Source organism: Hyaena hyaena, unplaced genomic scaffold (genome assembly GCF_003009895.1).
Source record: "Hyaena hyaena isolate Hyena2069 unplaced genomic scaffold, ASM300989v1 scaffold_81, whole genome shotgun sequence".
Lineage (NCBI taxonomy): Eukaryota > Metazoa > Chordata > Mammalia > Carnivora > Hyaenidae > Hyaena > Hyaena hyaena.
In genome coordinates, this window is record NW_024080714.1 from 100369 (window position 1) to 126900 (window position 26532).

The 26532-nt window shown below is 41.4% G+C and overlaps 2 protein-coding genes across 9 annotated transcripts in view; both read left to right on the forward strand.

Annotated features, from left to right (window-relative positions):
* The first annotated feature begins 1436 nt into the window (after positions 1–1436).
* Positions 1437–26532, forward strand: part of TMEM242 (transmembrane protein 242) — a 29639-nt gene continuing 4543 nt past the window's right edge. Inside the window, exons 1-3 of the mRNA XM_039234117.1 lie at positions 1437–1874; positions 3104–3204; positions 8504–8641. Coding sequence (XP_039090048.1) covers positions 1787–1874; positions 3104–3204; positions 8504–8641 — 327 coding nt within the window. The 5' untranslated portion in view covers positions 1437–1786. The remainder of the gene's footprint in view (positions 1875–3103; positions 3205–8503; positions 8642–26532) is intronic.
* On the forward strand, positions 8555–24863 carry LDHAL6B (lactate dehydrogenase A like 6B). 8 transcript variants are annotated; one of them, XM_039234114.1, is made up of 3 exons: positions 8555–8641; positions 13338–13388; positions 23526–24863. In XM_039234114.1, exon 3 carries the CDS (start codon positions 23535–23537, stop codon positions 24678–24680), a length of 1146 nt encoding a protein of 381 aa, XP_039090045.1. In that variant the 5' UTR covers positions 8555–8641; positions 13338–13388; positions 23526–23534; the 3' UTR covers positions 24681–24863. The 8 variants fall into 8 exon arrangements, with proteins under 8 accessions (XP_039090045.1, XP_039090044.1, XP_039090043.1 ...); XM_039234113.1 differs by lacking the exon at positions 13338–13388 and adding an exon at positions 17894–17963 and having other exon boundaries at positions 8572–8641; XM_039234111.1 differs by lacking the exons at positions 8555–8641; positions 13338–13388 and adding exons at positions 21978–22790; positions 23240–23344.

Sequence of the window (26532 nt, forward strand, 5' to 3'; positions counted from 1 at the left end):
TTGAACAAGTTAGCACAGGATTTACCAGTTTAAAAGGCCTTTTCAGACACACACAGTTTAGATAAATTTTGTGTGGTTTCATCCAGAAACAGAACAGTAGTTCTCAACCTGACCGATCATCTGAACCCCCTGTGGAGTTTTTAAACTGCCCCCGCCTGGACCTTCAGAGCAATCGTCTTCAGTGGCAGGCTCTGGGCATATACAATTTAAAATTTTTCCATAGGCAGTGCTGCAAAACAGCTATTGGAAATTGAAACAGCCACTGGATAACTAAAGCTAACATATATTGAGTATCTGTGCCAGACGCTATGCTAACTTCTTTATTTATATAGCTTCCTTTACTTCTCACAGCAACCTATGAGGCAGCTACTATCAACTTCTTTATTTTACATATGAGGAAACTGAGGCAGAGAGCCTAGATAACTCAGCCAAGTTCGCATGGCAGAGAAGTGATTTAGGACGTGAACCCAGGGTTGAGCTACTAATTGCAATTAACTAATGCATTCATTTATTCATTCACCAATTTATTATGCGTGACCAGGTTATGCGTTGAGAGCCATGGAGTATAAAACTGAATAAAAATCTCCATTCCCGTCCTCATGAAGTTCGTGGCTTTTGTGTGTGTGTTCACAAGGAACAAACGACAGATTCTCTCATTTTGACAGATGATGTCATGTGTCTGTGTTTGAGAGGCTTAAAAGATTTTTTTTAAAAATGACTTCCAGGGGCGCCTGGGTGGCTTAGTCGGTTGGGCGTCCGACTTTTGCTTGGGTCATGATCTCGCGGTTCGTGGGTTCGAGCCCCGCGTCGGGCTCTGTGCTGACTGCCAGCTCAGAGCCTGGAGCCTGTTTCAGTCTGTGACTCCCTCTCTCTCTGACCCTCCCCTGCTCACGCTGTCTCTCTCTCTCTCTCCTAGAAATAAAAATAAAACATTAAAAAAAAAAATGACTTCCAGCCTCCCCAGTGACCGTTTACAGAAGCCACCCCTGTGGACAGATCAGGCTCCCAGACTGTGAAGACTAGGCCTGTCTGAGGGTCGCCTGCACCAGAGTTTCCCGGCAAGAGGGAGTCTTGTGCAGCCTTGCAGTCGCGTTAGCAACCCCTCAGGGTGGTCCTCAGCTGTTCCCGCCCAGTTGTCGCACCCGCTGCAGTTTAGCACGATAGCCATCCACTCCTCTTGGTAGGTCCATCAATCAAACTACGGGGAAGGAGATCTATCACAGCGGAGCTGTGAGGCTGCCTCTCTTCCAGGGATAAAAACCGGTCATTTACGCCTAAAGTGAAGACCGCTACGAAATTTCCCAGAAAAGTACAGAGAAAAGACGGAGACCTGCTTTTTTAGAATCCTGAAACAACAGCGCTGGTTAAATCCCTGGACGTAATAAAGCTGCTCAGGAAACTGCTCCAGGGTCTCAAACCTGGCTGGGACTGAGCTTCTGGCTCAATTTGCGACCCCTCACTGCCTCCTAGAGTCCATGCCGAGCACTGTTTGAAAGAGACCGTATTCAAGTGCAGCAATCATCACCTTGGGGCAGGCAAAGGATCCAACCTGGAGCCGACCTGGCGACATCACCCTCGGGGCTGGGGTGGGGACACCACGTGCAGCCACCTTGTTTTCCTCGCCGGACGGCTTGGGAGGAGAGACGGTTTGGGGCGAGCTGCCACTCCCCGGACCAGTATTCAGAACGCACAGAGGGCGGCGGTAGCGGAACCTTTCGCCTCCGCCTCGCTCTCTTTTCCACCCGGACTCAGTTGGCGTCGGACGCAATAGCAGAGACTAAGAAATATGGAGACGGCAGGTGCTGGGCCTGGGCAGCCGCCCTCTCGTCTGGAGGCTCCGGGATCTACAGACGATCGGCTTTTCCTGGTTAAAGGTGTGGTGTGGTGAGGTGCTGTTGTCCGGGCGAGCTCACCCGGGACCTGCACTGAAGCAGCCATTTCCACACACACCCCGCCCTGGGAGACCTTTCCTTGTGCTGCCGCTGAGTTTAGCGGGTGGAGAATGGGGATGGGGGGGGGGAGGGGTCGTGCCCGGTGGAATCTCCCCTGGGCTGGGGACCGGTCTCTCGAGATGTCGTGTGTGCTGCACCCCCCCCCCCCCCATCACTCTGCAGTTCCTCTCGTGCCGTCACCTTTCTAACTCCCACTGTCTCGTGTTCCTCCCCGGGAGAAACATTTTGCCACCGTGCCGGGGAAGAGGGTACCCAGGGACCCTGCGCAATTCTCGGCACTTGGGAACGGTTACCTCAGAGTGACCGCAGGCACCAGAGGTTTCACGTTGCAATAGTTTATGTTTGCCAAGAGATACCTAGTTATCAAGAACTGCCTAGTTAGCGTTTCTCAAATTTCAGAAGGGACTTAAAATGTAATTTATTTTTTTATAGTTTTAAAAATTGGGGCGCCTGGGTGGCTTAGTCGGTTAAGCGTCCGACTTTCGCTTAGGTCATGATCTCACGGTTCGTGGGTTCAAGCCCCGCGTCAGGCTCTGTGCTGACAGCCAGCTCAGAGCCTGGAGCCGGTTTCCAATTCTGTGTCTCCCTGTCTCACTGACCCGCCCCCCCCGCCCCCCCGCTCACGCTGTCTCTCTCTCTCCTAGAAATAAAACACTAAAAAAAAATTATTATAAGTATTTTAAAAAGAGAGAATGTGTGCACGAGTGAGGGAGAGAGGCAGAAGAAGAGAGAATCTTAAGCAGGCCCTCCGCTTATCTCAGAGCCTGTTGCGGGGCTCAATCCCAGGACTCTGAGATCATGACCTGAGCTAAAATCAAGAGTCCAAGACTTAACCCACTGAGTCACCCAGATGCCCCTAAAAGTAATTTACAGGAGGCGCCTAAATTAGAATTCAAAGGAGCGTTTAAGCCACTGACTTTTTGTGTCAGCTTAGGTCATGATCCCAGGGTGATGAGATCCAGCCCCTCCTTGGGCACTTGGAGCACGGAGCCTGTTCATAATCTCTCTCTTCAAAAAAGAAAGAAAGAAAAAAGTAATTTAATTTAATTAGTGTCTGAAACTTACTTGTGTGTGTCTTCTTAACTTAAGGTGTTTTTTTCTCCCCTTTAATCTCTCCTCACCCTCCACCCCTACCCTCAAACCCTTGGCAGGTGGAGTTTTCCTTGGTACTGTTGCTGCAGCAGGAATGCTGGCCGGATTTGTTACAACATTATCACTGGCTAAAAAGAAAAGCCCTGAATGGTTCAATAAGGTTTGTGACAAGGAAATCCATTAATAACAGTGTTACTGCTTACAGATAGCTGGCAGCTATTGTGCTTAGGGAAAGGGGAGAAAGTGTTGGTGGCCTTTCATATTGTTTTAAGAAGTAAACCTGTATAGATTCGATAAGTGCACAAATTAATGATCTTTATTTTAATTAAATTTTTTTTTAAGGTTTATTTTTGAGAGAGAGCAAGAGCAAGCCGAGGAGGTACAGAGAGAGAGGGAGACACAGAATCTGAAGCAGGCTCCAGGCTCTGAGCTGTCAGCACAGAACCCGAGGCAGGGCTCAAACGCACCAACTGGAAGATCATAACCTGAACTGAAGTCCGACGCTTAACCAACTAAGCCACCAAGGCACCCCTATTTCCATTTAAAAAGATGCATTTAATTATGTGCTTTCTTAAATTTTAGCAGAACAAGACTAAATCTGGGCAATTCCCTATGAGTTGTTAAGAGACTCATATTTTATACACCACTAAGAAAAAAATAATGCCAGATTAACTTTTGATATAATACTGATCACCAGAGACATTTTGTTTTATTTACTTATTTTTTTAAGTGAGCTTTACACCTAGTGTGGGGTTTGAACCCATGACCCTAAGATCAAGACTCACATGTTCTACTGACTGAGCCAGCTGGGCACCAGAGGCACTCCTATTTCAAAAATGTTAAGTTGTTGATGTAAAGTGCATCTTGTCATCAATGAAAAGCATAGGTCCTTGAACCCAGAGACCAGACATGCCTGTCCACTGCGCACCCACCCCCCCACTCCCCAGGAAAGGGCCTGACACATAGGTGCTCACTAAATTTTGGTTGAATGACCATAGTCTACCTAAGGCAGAAAATTCTTACTCCACAAGCAAGATTGAGCAATCACTCATGTGGCCCTATGTACCTCATTTCCCCAGTTGGTGAGGACTTGTCTTCACCTTGACTTGTTACTTGCTTGCGTGTGTTGTCCTGTCTCTGGCCTCTCCATCCCACACGGTTTATTTATCTATTACTTCATGGCTTCAACAAATGTTAACTTGGGATCTTTTATGTGCCAGGCACTATGCTAACTAGGAGCAGGAGATACAGAAATGAACAAAATATCTGCCCTTCAGGAAGCTAGCATCTGATGCAGGAGACAGATATTAAACAAATATTAACACAGAACTGTTTTAATTGCAAGTTGAAGAGCAGTGTTATGTGAAAATCATAAACCAGTCATGTTCCCTTTCCACCTGTATTTTTCTTTAATAATCTAATACCATACTTAAGCATTGTAAATACCGTAATGAAAAAAGACCACATTTAAAGTGCTTTTGGTCCCCCTCTGAATGCTCAAGGAGCTACTCAGATACTCACATCACTGTAATGAACCTTGTGGTCATTTCCCCTCTGTATTATAGAATATTTTCAGTGCAGAAATAGATCTTGTAGCAGGAATCAGTAAAGCCTGACTGATAATGGTGCCTTAACAGTGGAATTTGGGTTGATTTCTAAACCTAAATTATCATGTTAACCTTTGGGTCCCGGGCCTTTCTGACAGTCTGATGAAAGCTAGGGATTCTCAGGAACAAGCCCACATATTCACAACTTGGCATTCTATTTGTCCTAAGATTTTATTATCACACATGCTCTTTCAAACATAGTGGTTCTCAAGCTGTGGTCTGCAGAACCCTGAAGATCCTTGAGACTCTTTGGGAGATCTATAAAGTCAAAACTATTTTCAGAATAACACTAAGACATTTGTCCTAATGGCATGGAAGCAATTGTGGGTAAAACTGCTGGTGCCTTGGTGTAATCAAAGTAGTGACACCAGACTACTAGCAGTCACTGTGTTTTTCATTACTATGCACCTGGAGTTAAAAAAAAAAAAAAAAAAAAAACAAGCATTGCATAATAATGCCCTTCTCAAAGCTGTAGAATTATANTAAAAAAAAAAAAAAAAAAAAAGCCAGCATTGCATAATAATGCCCTTCTCAAAGCTGTAGAATTATTATTGAGTCTTAACCCTTGAATGTACCTCTGTAATATTCCATGTGAAGAAATGGGCAGCAAACATAAAGCATTTCTGCTTTGTACCTAAGAGGGACGTTTCTCTCCAGGAAAAGCAGTTGTGTGATTAAGTTGCATGCTGAACTAGCTGCTTTTCTTTTTTTTTTCATGTGATACCATTTTCATTTGAAAGAGGAACTGACACACTGTAGTTACTCAGAAGTGGGTATTTTGCAGACATTTCCTTCCAAATGAACAAAACAATCCTGTATCTCTTCAAGCAAGCACTGTTGGTATTTGTTGCCAATGGTAAAATTGGAGCTTGCAAGTGAAAATTAGATTTTAGGAACCTTGTGTCTGCCATTCTGATCTTGATAGGTGCTCAGTACTTAAAGGCTCTTCTGGTGAGATTGGTGGTAATATTGATGTGAAATTTTAAATATTTAATAAACGGTGTCAACATTAGGAAGATCTGCATACCTTGGTTAATCAATATTTTCTGAACAACCATAATGTATGGATGAAAGGCCCATTTGAAGTACAAAATAGACTAATGGATTTTAATGTAGCAAGGTAGAAAAACTCATCAGTGTGATTTCAGATCCCAAAGTACAACTATTTGTGAAGTTTTGGTGTAGCATCAAAAAAAGAAGGCTATTAAAATACTTGTCCCTGGGGCACCTGGTGGCTCAGTTAAGCCTCAGACTCTTGGTCTCAACTTAGGTCATAATCTCACAGTTCCTGAGATCAAGCCCTGCGTCAGGCTCTGTGCTGATGGCCTGCAACATGCTTGAGATTCTCTCTCTCTCTACCTCTTCCCTGCTTTCTCTCTCTCAAATAAAGAAATAAACATTTAAAAAAATTTGTCCCTTTTCTAACTAGATACCTCTGTAAGACTGGATTTTATTCAGATGCTTGAAAAAATATTACAACAGATTGACTACAGGAGAATGTATGAAAATTCATCCATCCTTTGTTAAGCCAGACATCTAAAAGATTAATGAAAATGTAAAACATTGCCTCATTGCACTAAATTCTTTTGTAAAATAGTTGTTTATACTAAATAGGCTTTCGTTAGTCTATATTGGCTTTATTTTTAAATGAAGTAATACATAAAATTTAAGAATTTCTTAGTTTTAATTTCTAATATATTAAATATTAGTAAATATAATCCATACAATCAGAAATCTTTGGGATCCAAGCATAAATGGATCCTGAGACCAGAAAGTTTGAGAACCACTGTTGTTGATGGTTAAATATGTTGTATAAAGTTCTGCCTCCCCTCTGGGCAAACATTTGAATTAGAGAATTACCGCTGATCCAGACTATTTGGGAGGTAAAGGTTTGTAAAGGAGCAGGTAATGTGTTTGCACTGAGCAAGCCCCCATTTAAGAATCCCACTCAGGCAACGTACTTCACAGTCCCTGAGTGGCAGTTGTCTCTGACATTAATAGTGATAAAGCTCCTAACATTTGAATGCTTACCATGTGCCAGCTGCTACTGTAAGGGTTGGGTTCACCTAACCCCCATCTCAACCCTATGAGGTACTGTTACTGTATTGCACCCATTAAACCATGGCACAGATAGGTTAAACAACTTGCTCACCATGGCACTTGCTCCATCTTTGATTATTTTTGGAGAAGAAATTATATTATTTTTAGCAACTTTTTATTTAAATAATCTGTCTGGAATCTAGGTATTAATGATAATGCAGATTCAGAATGCAACTCAGAAGAACTTGAAAATGATCAGCTTTTAGTTGGAGACTGTCTACACTGCTTTTATTTCAGGAGGATGATCATCATTTCTTTAAAGTCTAAATTGCATTGTCTTAGCTGAGTCTCATGCTAGAAAACTTGGAGTTGAAAGGCAGTAGTAAGTGATAAATGAACATTTTTCTTTGTCCTTTGTTGCATAAACAGAACTATATAAGCTAAGATGGCTTTTAAAAAAATACATGTACGTATGTAATACATTTATAATTTCTCTCCTTCCCAAGGAAATAAGGAACTTTAAGTTTCTAAAATAAAATTTTGGCACCTAAATTGACCCTGGTTTAATAATATTTGGTTAATGGTACTGCTTCTGGATGAAAATTCAGGCCAATTAGAAGTTAGTGAATTTATATGGGATGTATGGTACCCAGAGGAACACTCTGAAACTATAGCATCATGAGAAAGGGGAGAAGAGAATTGTTTTTATCATAGAAAATGACTAAAGGAAAAGCTCTTGAAAATCTGGTTGGGTTTCTTATCTACAAAAAAAGGGCTAAGTCCACAAATACTGAGTATCTACTGGGTCAAGGCATGGAGACCCAGATAAACCAAGCATTTCTATGTGCTACCAGTAACATTCACAGTCACAACACCTCTGCTAAAATCCTTTATTCAATGGGTTGAGCATTATAAAGAAAATGATTATAAAAAAAGAATCTGGAGTAAATGGAAATACGTTTCCAGAAGGAAGACAGAACATAAATTTTCAATCTCTTATTAACATTAGCCAGTTGGTTTGATGACATCCTAACAGACTTGGAGGAATCTTGACAGAATGTTACAGGGCTTTTCCTGGAAGAATTATAGTAAAAATAGCAAAGAAAAGTTTTGGGAGAAAAACCTGGTAATCAGTGCCTTCAGTGATGGGGTAGTTACTCCCTTTTGAAAGTGTGTTATATTCTTACTCTTCTCTAGTCACGTTTATATGCTGATAGTCTGAAAGCTGTTCTATTATTGTGATTATAGATTTTTACCTTAGTATTATACCTTGACACCCAAGAAGAGAGTCATTGTTTATTTTCTCATTTCTCATTAATAGCTGCCATAATCAATATCTACTGTGTGCCCTGCATTTTGCATATATATTTAAAAGTCTTTGCAATGACTTAGATGTAGCTCACCTCTTTCAGGAACCCCTCCTTAAAACTTCCTCTAACTACAGCAATAGACCGGTGCCCTCCTCTGGGATCATGATTCTACTGTTGTGCATTCCATTTAGATCATAATTATCTGAGTCTGTGTCCTCCCCTCCAATAATTGAAGTCTTTAGTCGGGAAGAAGTTACTCTATTTACTTTTTTCTCTCCAGTATCTAGCACAGCTCCTGATAATGCCTTGCATATGCAATCTGTCAGTCGGAGAAGTTGTGACCTAAGTTCTGCAGTTATTAAGTAGCAAAGTGGTATGTGAACTTGGGTTGGTCTGGCTTCCCAATATTATGATAAAATTCAGAGAGTCAGGAATTTCAAACACTCCCCAAATAATTACTCTTTCTGAACTGATGATTTTTCCCTTTCTCTCTTCATTGCAGGGAAGTACGGCCACGGCTGCCTTACCGGAGAGCGGATCTTCCCTTGCCTTGCGAGCCCTGGGTTGGGGTTCACTTTATGCATGGTGTGGGGTTGGTGTGATCAGCTTTGCGGTCTGGAAAGCTTTAGGAGTACACAGTGTAAGTAACTACAGTTCTATAATTGATACCTGCAATGTTTATTCTACTTTCTGTGGTCTAAATCTGCCTGATTTTCATGAAGTGTGTGTGTAATTTATACCCCAAGCTAAAAAGCTGTATATTAGGAATGATTGGCCTTTTTTTTTAGACTACTGGTGGGAAGTTCTGTGAACCAGGCTCTTTGCAACGGGTGAGAATTGATGGTAGTTTGGAATGGAAAAGCAGTGGAGTTGATGAAAAGAGGTTCTAGGTATATTTTGAAATTAGAGTCAGCAAGGATTTGTTCCACATCGGATGTGGGAGGTGAGAGAAAAAAATGACTTTAAGGATCTCCAAGGCTTTTGGCCTGAGCAACTGGAAGATGGACGGGGCCCAGCGTGAGAGGAGCAGGCGCTCAGGGATAATGTTAGGAGCTCGGTCTGCGGCCTGTGAGTGTGACGTGCCTGTTAGATGGCTAAGTGGAGAGTCAAGCAAGCAGGTAGATAGAGAAGTTTGGAATTCAGAGGACAGGTACAGGGTGAAGATGTAAACTTGAGATTTTTCAGTATACCGGTAGTCTTTAAAGGCAGGAGACCAGATGGGTTCACCAAGGCAGTGAACGTAGAGAGAAGAGGTCAGAGGAAGGGTGCACCAAGGTGTGGAGGCTCGGGGATGTGGAGGAAATTAGCAAAGGAGACTTCCCTACCAGAGGGCAAAACCAGGGAGAACTGGGAGAATGGTGACTTGGCCATGGGTGGATGAGGTGTACACTGGGATAAGTCATGTGAGATGAGACTCCTAGTTTGTCAAGTGAGCAGTGTGACAGTCCTTGGTATGTAAAGCCTGAGTGGAAAGGGTACAGAAAAGAGTGGAGGAGAGAGGTTGGAGGCAGTACACATAGGCATGTCTTGAGTTCTGCTGTAACGGGAGAGAAATGGGGTCACAGCTAGGAGGAGGCCTGAGATCAAGAGAGGGTTTTTTTTTTTTCTTTTTTAAGTTGGGAAAATTAACAGCATGTGGTTATGCTGATGGGAGTGATTCAGTAGAGAGGGGGAAATTGCAAGGGAAGGGGGAATGATAGGTATTATTATTATTATTAAAAGCATTACTATGTTTTTCGCATTTGGTTTTATCATAAGTAAACATCGGCATTATTGTACTTTTCACTCAAAATACACTGATAGACAAATACATGTTGATTTTCTCCTAGTCTGACATTTATTTTTAAAGTAACTTTACTGGCTAGTAACTTTATGACAATAAATTCGGGTTTACTTGGAAAAGTTAGAAGAGCCGTGACTGAAGGTTATATTTTTCCTAAGATTTAATTTACATTCAAATAGTTAACATATAGTGTAGTATTGGTTTCAGGAGCGGAATTTAGTGATTCATCCCTTACACGTAACACCCAGTGCTTATAACAAGTGCCCTCCTTAATGCCCATCACCCATTTAGCCCCCACCAGCCTTTCCATGACTAAAGATTTTTGATGTTTTTTTGTTACCTCAGTTTGCTTTTGACCAATATAAAACCTCTTCTTCCATTGAAAATATCATCCCAGACATTTTAGATATAGCAGATTACTTAATCTTCACAATAATATGAAGCAGGTATTAATATCTCCCATTTTATAAATGGGAAATTGGGACTCATGTTAAGTCATTTGTCCAAGATCACACAGCTTATAATTGACAGTCAAGATTTGGATCCAAGTCTGATAGTCTTTAAAACCTAGATTTTTTTTTCCAATGTTACCTCCCTTGGCTAAGATAGGAAATCAAGAAGTAGGTAGAAGGGGCCAGGATGAGGGGAAGGAGATAGTAAATTTGGTTTTGATTATGATGTGATCCATACCCACACATTCTGGATAACTTGACAGGTTTTACTGGGTCTCTTCAATGTGGGCCTCATCTCCCAACAATGTAATTAACATCAGTCTGGTATAGAACCAGCCATTCTTTTCTCATAAAAGAGACCTCCTTTTAGCCTTCCTCTTCAGTAGAAAAATGCTTAGGATATAATAGTGAAGCAGTGTTCTTATGTATATATGAGAGCAGTTATTTGAAAACAGGTGGAAAAAACTGAGAGGAAAATGTCTGGCAGAAATACATGGATGTATTTCTGAGCCTCTAACTTTGGCTCAGATCATGACCTCGTGGTTCATGAGTTCAAGCCCTGCATTGCGGTCTGCACCCACAGCGCAGAGCCTGCTTCAAACCCTCTGTCCCCCTCTCTCTGCCCCTCCTCAACTTGTGCTCTCTCAAAAATAAATAAACATTAAAAAAAAATTTTTAAATATGGGTGTTGGTATGTATTTTTTATTTTACTTTTCTGTGTTTCTTAACTATGTATTGTTTTCACAGTAGTACCTTTTTGAAAAAATAGTGCTAGATTTTATGTTTATTAATTTATGCTAAAAATGAGGCACCGCTGCCTAGGAGCTTATGAAACCCACTCAACTACGTGTGATATCTACGTGGGGGCATGAAATACTTAAGTTATTAAGCCTTTAGATTCTATAAAAATGATGGTCTGTTAGCATTTCATGGAATTGATAATGTTTCCAGAATTTAGTAAATTAGGTCATAAACTGAGTAATAAAGTTTTAAGATAATTGAAAATATGAATAGTCTTTAAATTAGAAGAGTCATAATGAATCAATCCAAATTTCCATAGACCAACAAAATTCGGTTATTTAGGTTAAGTTAAATGCTGGAGAACTTGGGCTTTCTGGGCTCTATGGTGCTATTCTAGTTTCTAGAATGTGAGCTTCTTTGTTTTATGGCACCAATAGGATTGTTGCCTAAATAAAGTAGTTGAGCAAGAAAAATTATTTTCTGATTGGCACTACTGAGTACAGGGATACTTGGAATCTTTTTATATCTTCATGTCTTTAACTAAAAAGTGGGAATATAAATATGCTCTTTTTCTACCTGTAGTTCATTAGGAATATCAGTTTGATCTCTACCTCTGAGAAGTCTCACAGAAAGATGAATCAATGATAATTTTTCAAAGACACAGCTTTCAAAAGCAGTAGTGTTTGTTAATTTGTTCATTCAAAAGACATTTGTGGGCCTACCCCAAGCCAAGCACTGTAGACCGTTATTATGGAAGACTTCGGGTTTAAGACTGTCATTATATGACCCACTCTGAGGCTTGTGGAGCAAGATGGTATATTTCAGTTCTACATTTAGAGCATTTTGATGATAAATGTGACGAAGATTGTGAGAATCCCGAGCCCTCAGTCCAGTGTGGAACTTTTATCACTATTTACTGCCTCACAATTGGAAATGTTATCTTTCTATGAATTAAAGGAAACAATCTTAGAAAATGCTGAACAGAAATGGCCCAAGTGTGTGCACTCAATAAATAGTTGGTATGATCATTCTAGGTAAATTCAGGTAAATGAAAATCAACTCCAGTGTCAAATAATTGTTGGTAGATACCCTGAACTGTATTAAATTGCCAATACAAACCCAGTTTAAAAAAAAAAAAGGGTGCCATCTAATGGCTGAAGGAGAGCAGTTGACATGCCCTATTTTAAGTCACAGCTACATCTGCTGGCCTAAAAGAGAACATGTTGTTTTTGGACAAAGTCAGACTTCTATTCGAGTTTAGTTCATTGCACATCATTTATGTGCAGTAAACACTTATCAAGTACATTATGTTGCAAGTATTATGCTAATGGAAATATACAAAAATATTAAGTCATAATCTATTGGAATTGAAATGCACTATGGTTTATTAAGAAAGTGAGAAAGTTAGCAAAATCACTTGATCTTATTACAATCTGAGTATGTTCATCTCTATCAAAGACAATACTTCATATGTTCCTTAAATGTCAAATTTGACAAATTGATGTTTCAAGTATCATAAAAATAAAAGAATATGGTGAAATGCTTGAAGCTAGTCTTCAGTTTCTTAGAAGTATTTTGGATTTACTCTTTGTGTACTCACAATTATTAGGAGTTTCATCTCACATAGAACATGTATAAAACTTCAGACATAAGTTTGTATTTTGCATGATGGTACATCATTTAATTAGAGATTCAAATAAAGGAGAGCTAGTGGAGGCTGACTGGTCAGTGGACCGAAGCAGGTAAGCGCGTCCAAGATCTAAGAGGGGACTTTCCCTGCTTTCGTGGAGGATCCAGTTCAGGGTCAGCCTGGGATCACCTCACCAGTACCAGCCTGCTGAGCAGCGTCTGGGCCAGCAAGCAAGGCCTGATTGCTCGGTATGACTTCATCAATTACTTTACATTACAGTATTTTATCATCTGATTATGACTGAGGCAGCATTAATTTTATCACAGTAACTTAATTGTGAAAAGTATGAGCATTTACCATGGGTTCGTGGTCCCCTAATACGGCTACGCAAATGACCCTGGGAGACCGCCTCATTCAGGCCAGGTTCACACCGTGGCAGTATGATTAGATTGTTTTTATTAGGGGCAGGTATTTTAGGTTTAGAGAAGAGTTGAAATAAATGCTTGTCAGTGAGTAAATAAGGATCTCTAAGGACACCAAATAGTAATTCACCTATTATCAAAAGAAAAAGCCATTCCACTTACAACTGTTTACGTGTTACTTAAGCACAAAGACTTAACTCTTCTACCTTTTCTTATTTATATTAAGTATTGATACTTGAAAGGATTTCTGAAAAGCTTGAGCATATTTATAGTTAGACTATTTTGCCTTTTTTTTTTTCTCCCCTTAGAAGGAAGAGGAAAGAAGGAAAAATGTTGGATGTATACAAAATTCCTAATTGGTATGACTGGGAGCTTTAGGGCTTTTTTTTTTTATGCCTGTGGACTCGTGGCTAACATTTGTTGGCGGGGAGGTTGGCTCAGAGTACTGATCAGAATCACCATTACTAACGTGTACTGTGCCTTGTACTTACGATATTCATGATACCTGGTGTAGTTAGAATTTATGGATAATTTACACTTGTTGCCCTCAGAGGAGTTAAAACCTCGATAGTATTAAAGCCATGAATGAAAACATTTTTAGTTCTTGTGAAATACTTCAAATTGCCCAGAAATTTAAATTTAAAAATTTACTTGTAAACAAAGGGAACGTTTAGTTTTGTTTTTTACCATGGGATATTGTTTTTATTTACATATATTGCTTATTTTTTTAAGTTTATTTATATTGAGAGAGAGAGTGTGAGCTCAAGTGGGGGAGGGGCAGAGAGAGCAAAGGCAAGAGAGAATCCCAAGCCAACTCTGCAGCTTCATCAGTGCAGAGCCTGATGTGGGGCTCAAACTCACAAACTGAGAGATCATGACCTGAGCCGGTCAGAGGCTTAACCGACTGAGCCACCCAAGGACCCCTATACATATTGCTTATTTAAAAAAATTTTTTTAATGTTTATTTTTGAGAGAGAGAGAGAGAGTGTGTGTGTGTGTGTGTGTGTGTGTGTGTGTGTGTGTGTGAGAGAGCGGGGGAGGGGCAGAGAGAGAGAGAGGCACAGAATCTTAAGCAGGCTCCAGTCTCTGAGCTGTCAGCACAGAGCCTGATGTAGGACTCAAAGTCACGAACCATGAGATCATGACCTGACCTGAAGTCAGACACTTAACCAACTGAGCCACCCAGGTGTCCCTATTTTGCTTATTTTTAAAGAAAAACATATTTAGGATCATCTATCTTTTTTAAAAGAAAGATGGCTTTGTTTTTTTGTAAAATTATGTACTCACTGTAAAAAAAAAAAAAAAGTGTTGAAAAGTACAAAAAAAGGAAACAAAACTCACCAGAAATCTCACTGAGTTGTAATCACTTATTAAAATAAAACCTTCCCTTCAGACTTTCTGTAAGCATATTCATGTAATTATATATAAATGCTGTTTTACTGTACTATTCTGGAACCTTTTTTACTGAATAGCCAAAAGAACATCTTTGCACAGTGCCCTATATAAATCTCCATCATTTTTAATGGCTACATGGTCCTCCATTATATTATAATTTACTTAATCAGTCTCCTGCCAATAGCATTTAGATTGTAATTTTTCACTATTTAAACACCGTAGTGAACCTCTGTAGGCATGCATCTTTTTGTACTTTCCTTGGTTAGGAAATTTGTCTTAAACACATGGTGTTATTGTTAAATCCAAGTGCATTTTAAAAATGTTTTTGATATCTGTTGCTGAGTGCAAAGTTTATACATTTAGAAGATACTGACACTACATACCGGTTTCCTCGCACCCTTGTCATTAGTGGCTTCTATTACTTTGAAATGTTTGCCAATCTGATAGATGGGAAATAATCTCTTTCTTCCTTTATTGCATCTCTTTGAAGTCCCTGCTGCTAGAAAGGCTTTTATGCAAATCACCTGTGATTGGAGTCTTGTATCTCTCCAGTCCCAGTGTTGCCTCCTCATCTGCTGAAAATAGGTTGCTTCTTTCTCCAGAGCCCAGGCTTCCTCTTCCTTAAAAACAAAAAGTAAAACATGTAAAGAAAACACATTTTAAATATCTCTCTAAAAACTGGCATTCGACTTTCCTATTCTAGGAAAGATTCTTTTTTTTTTTTATTTATTTCTAGGAGAGAGAGAGAGAGCAAGCGTGAGCAGGGGAGGGTCAGAGAGAGAGGGAGTCACAGACTGAAACAGGCTCCAGGCTCTGAGCTGGCAGTCAGCACAGAGCCCGATGCGGGGCTCGAACCCACGAACCGCGAGATCATGACCTAAGCGAAAGTCGGACGCCCAACCGACTAAGCCACCCAGGCGCCCCTCTAGGAAAGATTCTTTAAGGGAAGTAACATGATCTCTTTCCTCTAGGACAATATTGGATTCATTCTAATAAAATGTATTTTCTCCAGCTCTTTTTTGTAGCTGCTGTTAAGTATACGTTTTATGTTAATATTTAGGCTCATTTCTTAATGTCCTTGTGACCAGCTCTGAGGGCTTTTGCTAATTACAGTCAAATCTCTTGTTATTGACTTTTTGCTGATTTCAGCATCTGGTATACCTTGTATTAAATACATTTAGTCCTACGCCGTTTTTAAGTTATTCCTTTCAAATGAAGCAACATTGTAGGTGAACACTAGAACTGCATATGTAAATAAAACTATAGCAAAGCTTAGAAAATTTTAACTTCTAAGATATCTAAGAAGGAGATGGACTATGCTTTGTACTTTTCATTGGTTTGGTCAAAGATTAAAAACAAATCCGTCTTCTGGCAAATTGTTTAATGGTAGCCACTTCTGAGGGATCTGTGGGGGAAATCTGAAAAGTGACTGAAATATGTCACTTTTCCTTCCTTGCCTAATCTAATTTCAGAGCTTCCAAAGAGCTCTACCAGCTTCTGTCCCCAGAAAGCAGACTTCACTTCCTTATTCTGATTGCCATAACGTCAGCTGACCGAGCCTCACGTCCACTTTCTGAGAGTACTTACTAGAACACCCAGAACTCAGAGTCCTCATGACCTTGCACAGATAGTTCTGTCTGTCAAGCTCAGGGCCTTCAAACAGCGTGAGCATTGAGGAATATATTCCTGGAATCATTTTTAAATTAATTGGAAGTGGCACTGTGCATCACTTAAATCTAGGTCTGAGGTGACAAGAACATCTCTATAACCCTTATTTCCCATTCATTGCAGCTCTAATGGGTTTGGCATCTGGTGGTAAGAGGCACTCAGTGTAATATGGAGGAGCAGTTTGGTGACAGAGAGACTGAATCACAGGGACTTGCTCAGTTTAAAACGGGAGATAACGGCCAGTGTCTTTTTTTGGTTTGTTTTTGTTTGTTTGTTTGTTTGTTTTGCCTGAGCCAAGGGGGTGGAAAAATCAGGTTTTTTTTGTATATTGCCTCTATACCTCTTCTAAAAACCCACATTCCCTTTAATAAGTGAAATAGGGCCCTAAGCATTTTATAAAATAGGAATGTGCAGCCATTACTAGAAAAGATAAGGTCTGCCATGAAAGCCTTCTTGTTCCAAAGCCTGCCACAAATCAGGCTTCATCACCTCAAGAATGTTCCCAGCCTTATTCCACTGGTGGAAAAGTAGCCTTGATTTCACTTGGGTTTCCTTTTTCTTTGTCCTTATATCTTCTACTGAGCATAGGAAATTGGACTCACATGAGCAGATCTCTGTAAATTAAGCATTGTGGAGTGGAGACCTGATAGCATCTGCTGCCCCCTTAAGATTTGTTATAAAAGCTACGTATTCTTGGTCAGTAACTTAGAAATATCTAAGACTCTATGAAAAAATGTATATGTATATGTTGGTATATTTATATATATTATTATTCATTTACCAGTATATCAGACAATGAAGTGGTCTCTCAAATTGAATTTCTCTGGCTGAAATATTTCTAACAATTTCAAGAAGAAATCTTTTTCTTAAATGTGCTATGTATTTTTCCATAATGTGAACTGCGCTGAACATAATTTTGCTATTTTTTGGTGACTCAGATATATCAGTTTGCCTCTTGTGCAAACGGATGCTGGGCTTTTAGAGTTCTTTATTCTTTTTGTAATTTTTCTCAATCCTTGTTTGGCTCTGATTTTTGGTTTCCCACTATCCCATTTACTTCTGAAATGCTGCCGCCTCATTTTACACATTAGATGCTAGGTTCCTCGCTTTGCGCTTGAGTTTTCTCCTCCGCAGGCTGCCTCCGCTCCGTTGGCTTCATCCACATGCCGAAGGCTGCCAGTCTGCGTCTCTAGTCTACCTCTGAGCGCCTCGCTCGTGGACCCACTTGCTGATGCTTGGATGCCCGGCAGGCGTCACGGGTGTTCCCCCCTGCACGGTCATTCGCCACCCCTCACCTCATCCTCACCCCTCATCCTCCTGCATCACTCAGGGAGTGGCGTCACCCACTGAGCTGCCCAGAGAGACAAGCTCGGTCTGTTCATGACCACACTCTTTCTCTGCCTTGTCTCCAGTGAGTCACCAAGTCATGCTTGTCCCACACCCCCACAGCCACTGTAGTTGGGGTGTCTCCCTGCCCCATGATAGTCACAACTAATCTCCATTCTCCCTGCCTGGCCTCTCCAGAGCCCTTGCTTCACACTTTGCAAGAAGTCCATGGCCTTCATCTTCCCCAAACTTCTCCCTGCATCTGTGCGACACTGCCTTGTTCATGTCACCGTGGGCAAGGTGACCACACTGCTACCAAAGGCCCATCCCTACTATGTGCCAGAAGACCTTGCTTCCAGAACTCTCCTCAGCCTTAGCTGATGGGTCAGTTTTCCCCCTGCTGCAGCGTGTACAGACGTGGTCTGGTGTCTCCCACCTCTACAAATTCTCTCTGATATTCCTCATGTTTCTCCAGCTGCCAGCCCGCCCGTCTGCTTCCCTTCATAGAAAACATCTCCTGCAGGGCAACTGGGTGGCTCAGTCAGGTGAGCAACAGGACACACCCTCCCCCAGGCGTCACCGTGCTCCTCTGAACCGCCGCGGTCACCGCCCCCAGGCCCAGCGACACCCCAGACACTCTCCGTGGGCCCCTTCCGCTGTGCCAGGACGCTCCCACCCTGGCTCTGCGCCCGGCGGCTCTGGGTTGGCATTTAGAGTTTCAACCCAAAGCTATTTCACCTCCTCAGAAGCTTCCCCGGACCATCTGGTAGCCTCTTCACCCCCACCGCTCAGCTCCTCCCTGAGTATCCCGTTTTCTTCCCTTCCCAGCACGACGGCAAAAGGAAGTTAATATTGACCATTCTCTCGTGTTACCTGTCCTCACAAGAAGAATGTCCGTTTTGAGAACAGAAACCTCCCTTGTCTTGTTCGTTGTATCCCCAGCACCTGTGACAGGGCCTAGCCCAGAGGTGCGTCCAGTAAACATCTGTTAGATGTTCAGCGGCTCACGCGTCCCTTGGGAATACAATCCACAGTCCCTGAAATGGTGTGGCCCCTCTGTGGTGCGGCCCCTCCTTCTTTAACCCATTGGTTCTTAAAGGGGCAACTTTGACTTCCCCTCCCTGCTGAAGAAAGACATTTGACAATATCTGGAGACCTTTCCGGTTGCCCTTACTGTGGGGGTGCTACCAGCAGCTAGTGGATCAAGGCCAGGGATGTGGTTCATCATCCTGCCCCGGACAGGCCCCACAAAGAGCCATCTCGTGCAGATGTCACTAGTGCTGTGGTTGAGAGTGGCTGTTTCTCTGTTTCCCGAGAGTTCTAGCCGGGCTGAAAGGCCTTGTTCTCTAACCTCCGAGCTTTGTCCTTGCTGATCTCCCCGAGGAACACCCCTTGCTCTGCCTGCTATTCCTGATGCCTGCTCTGCTCTTGGCCTAAGTGGAGTCTTGAAGCAAACTAATCTTTAACCCTCACAGCTGGGAACGCTTCTGTTTTTGGGGTTTTGAGATTATAAAGGTAACTTAAGTTCTACCGTTAGGTAAATTTCAGTAAATTTTTACCTAAATTGAAGATAACTTCCATATACAAACCTATTCTTTTTTTTTTTTTTTGATGACTAGAACTGTTATCCAGGACTGTGGTATTATTTATATTAACCCAATTGCAGAGAATAATTGGAGTGAATTAATAAAACCACGCCTATTCAGTTAGGGACTATAGTCATAAAATTAAACTTTATCAGTCTTTAACTACAATTTGGGATGTTTAAACACATACCAGTGAATTTTAATTTCCCTGTTTTTCATGTTTTGTTCTACATTAAAATATTTCTTTTTCTTTTTGAATTAGTAATACATGTAGCTTTTTTAAGTGTATCAAAGATTATGTGTAGATGATACCTTTATTTTTATTTTATTTAAATGATTTATATTTGAGAAAGAGAGAGAATATGAGTAGGGGAAGGGCAGAGAGAGAAAGGGAAAGAGAGAATCACAGTCAGGCTCTGTGCTGTTAGCACGGAGCCCGAGGCAGGGCTCAAACCCATGAAACATGAGATCATGACCTGAATCAAAGTCAGATGCTTAACCAACTGAGCCATCAGGTGCCCCTATTTTTTAAAATTTTTATTTATTTGTTTTTTAGAGAGGGTGCATGAGCAGGGAAGGGAGCAGAGGGGGAGAGAGAGAATGCGAGTTGGGGAGGAGGACAGAGAGAATCTCCACCCTCAGTGTAGATCCCACGACCCTGGAATCATGACCTGAGCTAAAATCAAGAGTTGGATTCTCAATCAACTGAGGCAATCAGAGACCCTCAATGAAGCCTTTAAAGAACAGAAGTGACATTTGGGTACTTTATTAGATGAATTTGCCAGTTCCTGTTATGATATTTGAATACCATAAATGGAAGTTGCTCGCAGTGTTGTTCTGCGGTGACAGTCTACCTTTTCCATCAGGGGACAAAGCTTTGTGACCCTGCTTTTGCCCTTCCCCAACATTCCCAGTATCGCTGACAAAGAAAACCACATAAGGTGCTGGTATTTGTAAAGACCCCCACACGAGGATTACAGAGTTCTGTAGATTTTAGTATATGAGCAATAGAATCACAGCCCACTAATTTGTTGTAAAACTACAATTTGCATTTTGTGATTTTTAAATCACAAAGAAGACTTTTAAAATAATTATGTTTCTATAATGCTCTACTTGCTTGCTGGTGAGTTTATAGCTTATAATATTAATTAACACTGCTTTCATTGCAGCTTCTTTTTTTTTTTTTCAAATCAAGGGTTTTATGCAGTGGTTATTTTTAAAAGTTTTCCAAAGAACAAAATTTTTTAAAAGAATGAAAATATTCTGCCATTGCATATTTATTTTACTGTGTTTCTAGCACTATAGAATTTCTTTCTTTTATTATGATTTATTTATTTATCTTTTTGTATGTTCTAACTTGGAAAAGGGAGGCATTGGTTTTGGTTTTGAAAACAGTTAAGAAATCTTTTAGCTTATTCATAGCTTCGTCTGAAATGTATACATCAGCCTTGCTAAGAAACCCCAAACAGGCATCTACACATTTTACCTACCCCTTCATTTGGAACTCTAGTACCAGGTGGATTTTCCAGCCACACCTTTCTCTTTCTCTCACCTTTAGCCTTACTTCACTCTGTTCTACTCATTCTTTTTTTTTTTTTTTCCAAGATTTTTATTTTTTAAAGTAGCCTCTATATCCAGCATGGGCTTGAACTCACAACCTTAGATCAAGAGTCACATGGTCTACCGACTGAGCCAGCTAGGCGCTCCTGTACTCATTCTTTTCTTCCATGAATATTTACTGAATTCACTTACCTCAAGCTCTGTTCTTGAGGATAGTGATATGCTGTAAATAAAAGGTGATCTCTTTGGAGTGACAAATTCACATGTAATTACACTTCATTGTGTATGATAAATCCTATGATGGAGAGAGGTACAAAAGACTCTTGGTGGCGTAGGATTTTTAAAAGTCAGTTCTGCTTTGGGGGTTGTATGACACTGAGAGGATGGAATATTTGAACCAGATTCCTAGATAGAAAAAGGGCCAGGAATCCGGGGGTAAGAGTCCAGGCAGGTGGAATAGAATGGCTTAGTTGGAACCATTCCTGGTCAGAGACTTGCTGATCATCTTCATTTTGTGCTTCCTCCTTCCCAAGTAATGTAATCAAGCATCATCCTGCCATCAGCAATAATCTTACACTGCCTTTTGAACAGATAAACATTTGAGTTAGGTTTTCCATTCAAAAGGAATAAGGAACCACCTAAGACAGGTCATTAGGGAGTTGTCTGGCTGTATGGCTTTGCACATCTGTCAGTGGACCTAAATCTGCTGTGGAGGTCATGCACATGTCTTTGTCTTTCTTAGTTCTTCCCTTCTTATCTCAAGACTTACTGTAAATAAAAAAGCTGCTTTGTTTTAGGTATTTTTATTTTGGAGAGTGTTATTTCCTCAAAATTGATTTAGTTGTGGCTAAGGGGAAAAGCTGAAGAGGCAGCTGTCAGAGATTTTATTTCTGAAGAGGTTCAAACTCTAGAAAGAAAATTACTATAGAAAGAAGTCATCTAGCTAAGAGTCTTTATGTGCTTGAATTTCATGCTTAAGAACACTTATCTTGGAAAATGACTTGACTGGTCAAAGGAATCATTATAGGAAGAAGGTGGGGCCAGGCATCAGGTTAAAATATTTCTATTATGACTGGGATAAAAGGAACTACAGCTATCAAAAGTCGGTCTTTTAAAAGGATCCCTCTAAGATGTTAGCCACCATTAAATAAAGATGATTGTTTTTAAAATTGCAGTTGTTAATTTGACAAATGGTTACCATAAATCTGACTATCAGTGTGGAGAGAACTCATGTTTGTGATGTTCTCACCATTTTGTGTGTCATGAGCTTGTGACCCTGTACCATCTAGACAGGGTGTCTGGTCCCTGTAAGAGTACCAAGTCACATGAAACAGGATTGCAGGAACCCCACTAATTGCCACACTTCCCCACCCCTCACCAACTCCTGGCTCATTGTTCCCTCTCTTCCTGGGCTGCATTGCACTGACAGAATATGGATTTCTAAGTCCTGAATATAAAATATTCATTTTGTCGAGATTTGGTGTTCTGAAACCGACGTCTCTTTTGTTCTGACTGGGAGGGGGCTGTGTGTGCCAAGAGCCCTTTTAGGGAAGAGCATATTGCTCTTAAAAGGAGAGAACTTTGAGGAATTATTACATGGTCAGAGTTGTTTTATAAGTGGGGAGAAAGTGCCATTATTTTTATTTGGACCTTTGTAGTTTCCTGTGTTTCTTAGGGTATATCTTTATATTTCATCAGATGTAAAGTTGCTGTTTCCTTAGAAACTTCAAAGGAAGTTCAGAAGACTGACTAGAGAAATGCAGTGGAAGGAAAGATACAGTGATGCCCTGTTGTACTGGCTAATATTTATTTTACTGTTTTAATCAATTATCTGATTTGTGCATTGGTCAAAATTTGCCATTTTAAAGGCCTTTAAGCTAGATCTTCATTTCAATAGAAGGACACATCCCCACCTTTCTACTTAAGAAGTCGTTTTTAATCAGAACTGTGACTCATTTCCTATGGCATGAAAAAGAAGTAACGGCATCTCCCTTTGAGTTTTTACTGTTGGACTGGCTCACAGTCGGCCACTTCCTCTTGTTGCCAGCGCTGTGATTTCCCCACAGTTTTGGGTCATGGTCGTGACTGGTATAAAGGCAGTGGAACCTTTCCAAATAGAAAGTTCTCAAATTGGATACAGCATAAAACAGGAGCCTCGCTTCTCCTATAGATGCAGAGAAATGCTGAAGGCGGCCATTTGAAGACAAGATCACCTTATTCTTTCCGGTAGGGATACAGTTCAGGAAATTTAACCCTATTTTTATCTGTACTTACTGGAATTCTTTTTACTTGGCATCTGTAGCAAAAATAGAAGATCAATAATCCCAGGGATCTGGGTCAGCCCATTATACAGGTTAGAAATGAAAGTGGGGCGCCTGGGTGGCTTAGTCGGTTAAGCGTCCGACTTTCGCTTAGGTCACGATCTCGCGGTTCGTGGGTTCGAGTCCCGCGTCGGGCTCTGTGCTGACAGCTGGCTCCGAGCCTGGAGCCTGTTTCAGTCTGTGACTCCCTCTCTCTCTGACCCTCCCCTGCTCATGCTGTCTCTCTCTCTCTCTCTCTCCTAGAAATAAATAAAAATATTAAAAAAAAAAAAAAAAGAAATGAAAGAGAATTCATGTGTGTTAAGACTTTACCTACAGAACTCGTTTGCTAGAGACTCCCTTTTACCACCCCAGCCCGAGCAGACGTGGACAGTACTACCCTGGAGGCCCGTGAGACGCCACGCGAGCCTGGCCCCAGCACACCCGCGGCAGTGCGCTCCCGCGCAGCCGCAGTAGAGGGTTAGGAGCGCGAGCTTTCCAACTGCCGCGGCCGGCCCCGCGCAGCCGCAGTGGTGGGCTAGGGGGAGGGCCTTCCAACTGCTACGCGCGCAGGCGGCGTTTAACCGTGGCGGTGGCGCGTTCCGTGCCTTAACGCCTCAGAGCCGGTCTTAACCTCCTTACTCTCCCTCCACCTCTTAAGTGAGTAGCCATGAGCTGGGCTGTGGGAGTCCTGCGGGCCGGCCGGAGAGTGGAGGCTGCGAGAGTGAATTTCCTGTACCCGTGGAAGGCGCTGTGTCCCCGCCAGCCGGCGGGCATCCCACTCCCGGGCACCTGGCCCGTCGCCCTCGCGGCTGGGATGGCGACCGTCAAGCGTGAGCTTATCAAGAATTTCACCTCAGAGCAGGCCGTTCGTCACAACAAGGTCTCCATTATAGGAACCGGATCAGTTGGCATGGCATGTGCTGTCAGCATCCTGTTAAAGGGCTTGACTGATGAACTTGCCCTTGTGGATGCTGATGAAGACAGACTGAAGGGTGAGACCATGGATCTGCAACATGGCAGTCCGTTCGTGAAAATGCCGACTATTGCCTCCAGCAAAGATTACCGTGTCACTGCAGACTCCAACCTCGTGGTCATCACAGCAGGTGTACGCCAGGAAAAAGGTGAAACACGCCTTGATTTAGTCCAGCGCAATGTGGCCATCTTTAAGTTAATGATTTCCAATATTATCCGATATAGCCCTCACTGCAAACTGATTGTTGTGTCCAATCCAGTAGATATATTAACTTATGTGGCCTGGAAATTGAGTGAATTTCCTCAACACCGTATTATTGGAAGTGGTTGTAATCTGGACACTGCCCGTTTCCGTTTCTTGATTGGGCAGAAGCTTGGTATTCACTCTGAAAGCTGCCATGGGTGGGTCCTTGGAGAGCACGGAGATTCCAGTGTCCCTGTGTGGAGTGGTGTGAACATCGCTGGTGTCCCTCTGAAGGATTTGAACTCCGATATAGGAACTGATAAAGATCCTGAAAAGTGGAAAAATATCCACTGTGGTGTAATTGCCAGTGCCTATGAGATAATTAAAATGAAAGGTTATACTAATTGGGCCATTGGCCTATCTGTAGCTGATTTAACGGAAAGTATTCTGAGGAACCTTAGAAGAGTGCACCCAGTTTCCACCATAATTAAGGGTGTCTATGGGATAAATGAAGAAGTATTCCTCAGCGTTCCATGTGTCTTGGGAGAGAGTGGTATTGCAGACCTTATAAAGGTGAAGCTGAGTCCTGAAGAGCAGTCCCATCTGAAGAAGAGTGCGGAAACACTGTGGGAGATTCAGAAGGAGCTCAAGCTTTAAAGTTGTTAGAAACTATCAGAAGTTATTGAAGAGATAGTAGCTGTGAGGTTGTATATGTCAAATTTTTTAAAATAAACTTGAAATTGCTAGAAGTTGGAAATAGGAAAGGAAGTACAGTGACTCATCTGTTTATTTAGTCCCCAGGTTTTTTATTTAGCATACAGATGTCAGGATGATTTTTTTACACACAATTCCTAAGTGACTGCCTCGTAGGTGTTTTTGTACCACTGATGTGCCAGTACTTGCCATATATATTTAGAGAGTTGCTATTTGGTTCAAAAGCATAAGGGATATAGGTGTTTATTGTGTTCCAGAAATGATCATTTTCATTAAGTACATGTTAATTTTTTTTCATTCTGGCTGGTTTATACCTACTGTGTTCATTTATATACTATTTTTAAGAAGTTGTGACTTTACAATGTAAAAATAAAGTTACAGAAGTACTGTAATTTGCCTGTGACCACCTATCAGCTGGGGCTTAAAAAAAGGCATTATAAAATGGGAGCTGCGAGGAGGTCCTGTGTGCTGGGGGAAGGGAGGCTCACATGCACATACATGCTCAGGTATGGATGCTGGTGAAGCAGGGACATTAGGCTAAAAAATGAAAATAGTAGTGATCTGGTTGGTAGCAGTTATAAAGCATTTAATGCATTATAAAGTATGAAGTATAAAAAGATATAAAATACAAAGCTTTTAGAAAGGCCTGACAGAGGTGGCAAGTGTTACTGTCATTTGTCAGAAAAACATTCCTAAATTTCGTCGTTCCTCAACATAAAGCCTGACTGAATTATTTTAAAACTGCCTCTGAGAACCTGACCTGTTTGTACATTAAACCAGGAGGCACGTTACAAAGTGTTCTTGTTAGGCCACGTCTGACCAGCAGAGTGGGCCCTGCCCTGAGATGCTCTGAGGTCATCCCTTTTGCTCAGTTTACTTCACATTAACAAAGCTTTTGCGTTTGTGTTGTGCCCTGTTAATCACTGTCATAAAAATTGACTATTTTAATGAGTACTTCAGGGATTGTATTTTTCAGAAAGTTACACATTCACTTTTTATTCCTAAGTGAATTGACTTTACTGTAGATGCTAGACTTTATGCATGTCATACAGTGAGGTTTTAGGGGAAAGTGAAGATGCTTGTCTGACCTCTACCTAAATGGTGTACTAATAACCTAGAAAATGAGAATGATTTTTAAATTCATATTAGCCTTCTTAATGCAATTGAATATTAAATACTCTAGCATGTTCAAACATATCTCAGGATCCAGGTGGACATCAGCCAAGCTAATTAAAATTGAAAGGTACCAGCATCTTCTCTCCAAATAAAACCACTGCTGCTTAGTTGAATTTTATCAAGTAGACAGGACAGCAATCCACCCCCCAAAATGACCCTTTACCATACAGACCATACGATTTTATTGGAAACATCTAGAAATGTTCTGACTACCCAGGAAGCAGTGTCCTATGATGGGACTCATTGATGCACTAGGCTCTGAAAGTGGGAAGAATGGTGATTTGGTTCCAGATGATTCTAAGAGCTTTTTAAGCTTAACTGCAGAGTTCTTCTTCCCCTTTGTCCAGCCCTTGAGTTTTTATTCAGCCATGTTTCAGCCAAGTTTAATGTAATTTCGAAGGGGATCAGAGCATGCCTTAGGTCTATTTCGTAATTCTCTTTACTATGTCAAGTCAGGATAGGCTGGTTTACTACAGTGAAAAACAGCCTCCAAACGTGTGACTTAAGGTTTATTTCATTAAATCCACTGTGGGTTTACTTGAATCCCTAGGGGAGCTGTCCTCCATAGGTGGCTTTGTACCTCAGATTGCTTTGATCTTGAGGCATCGCCATAGTAACA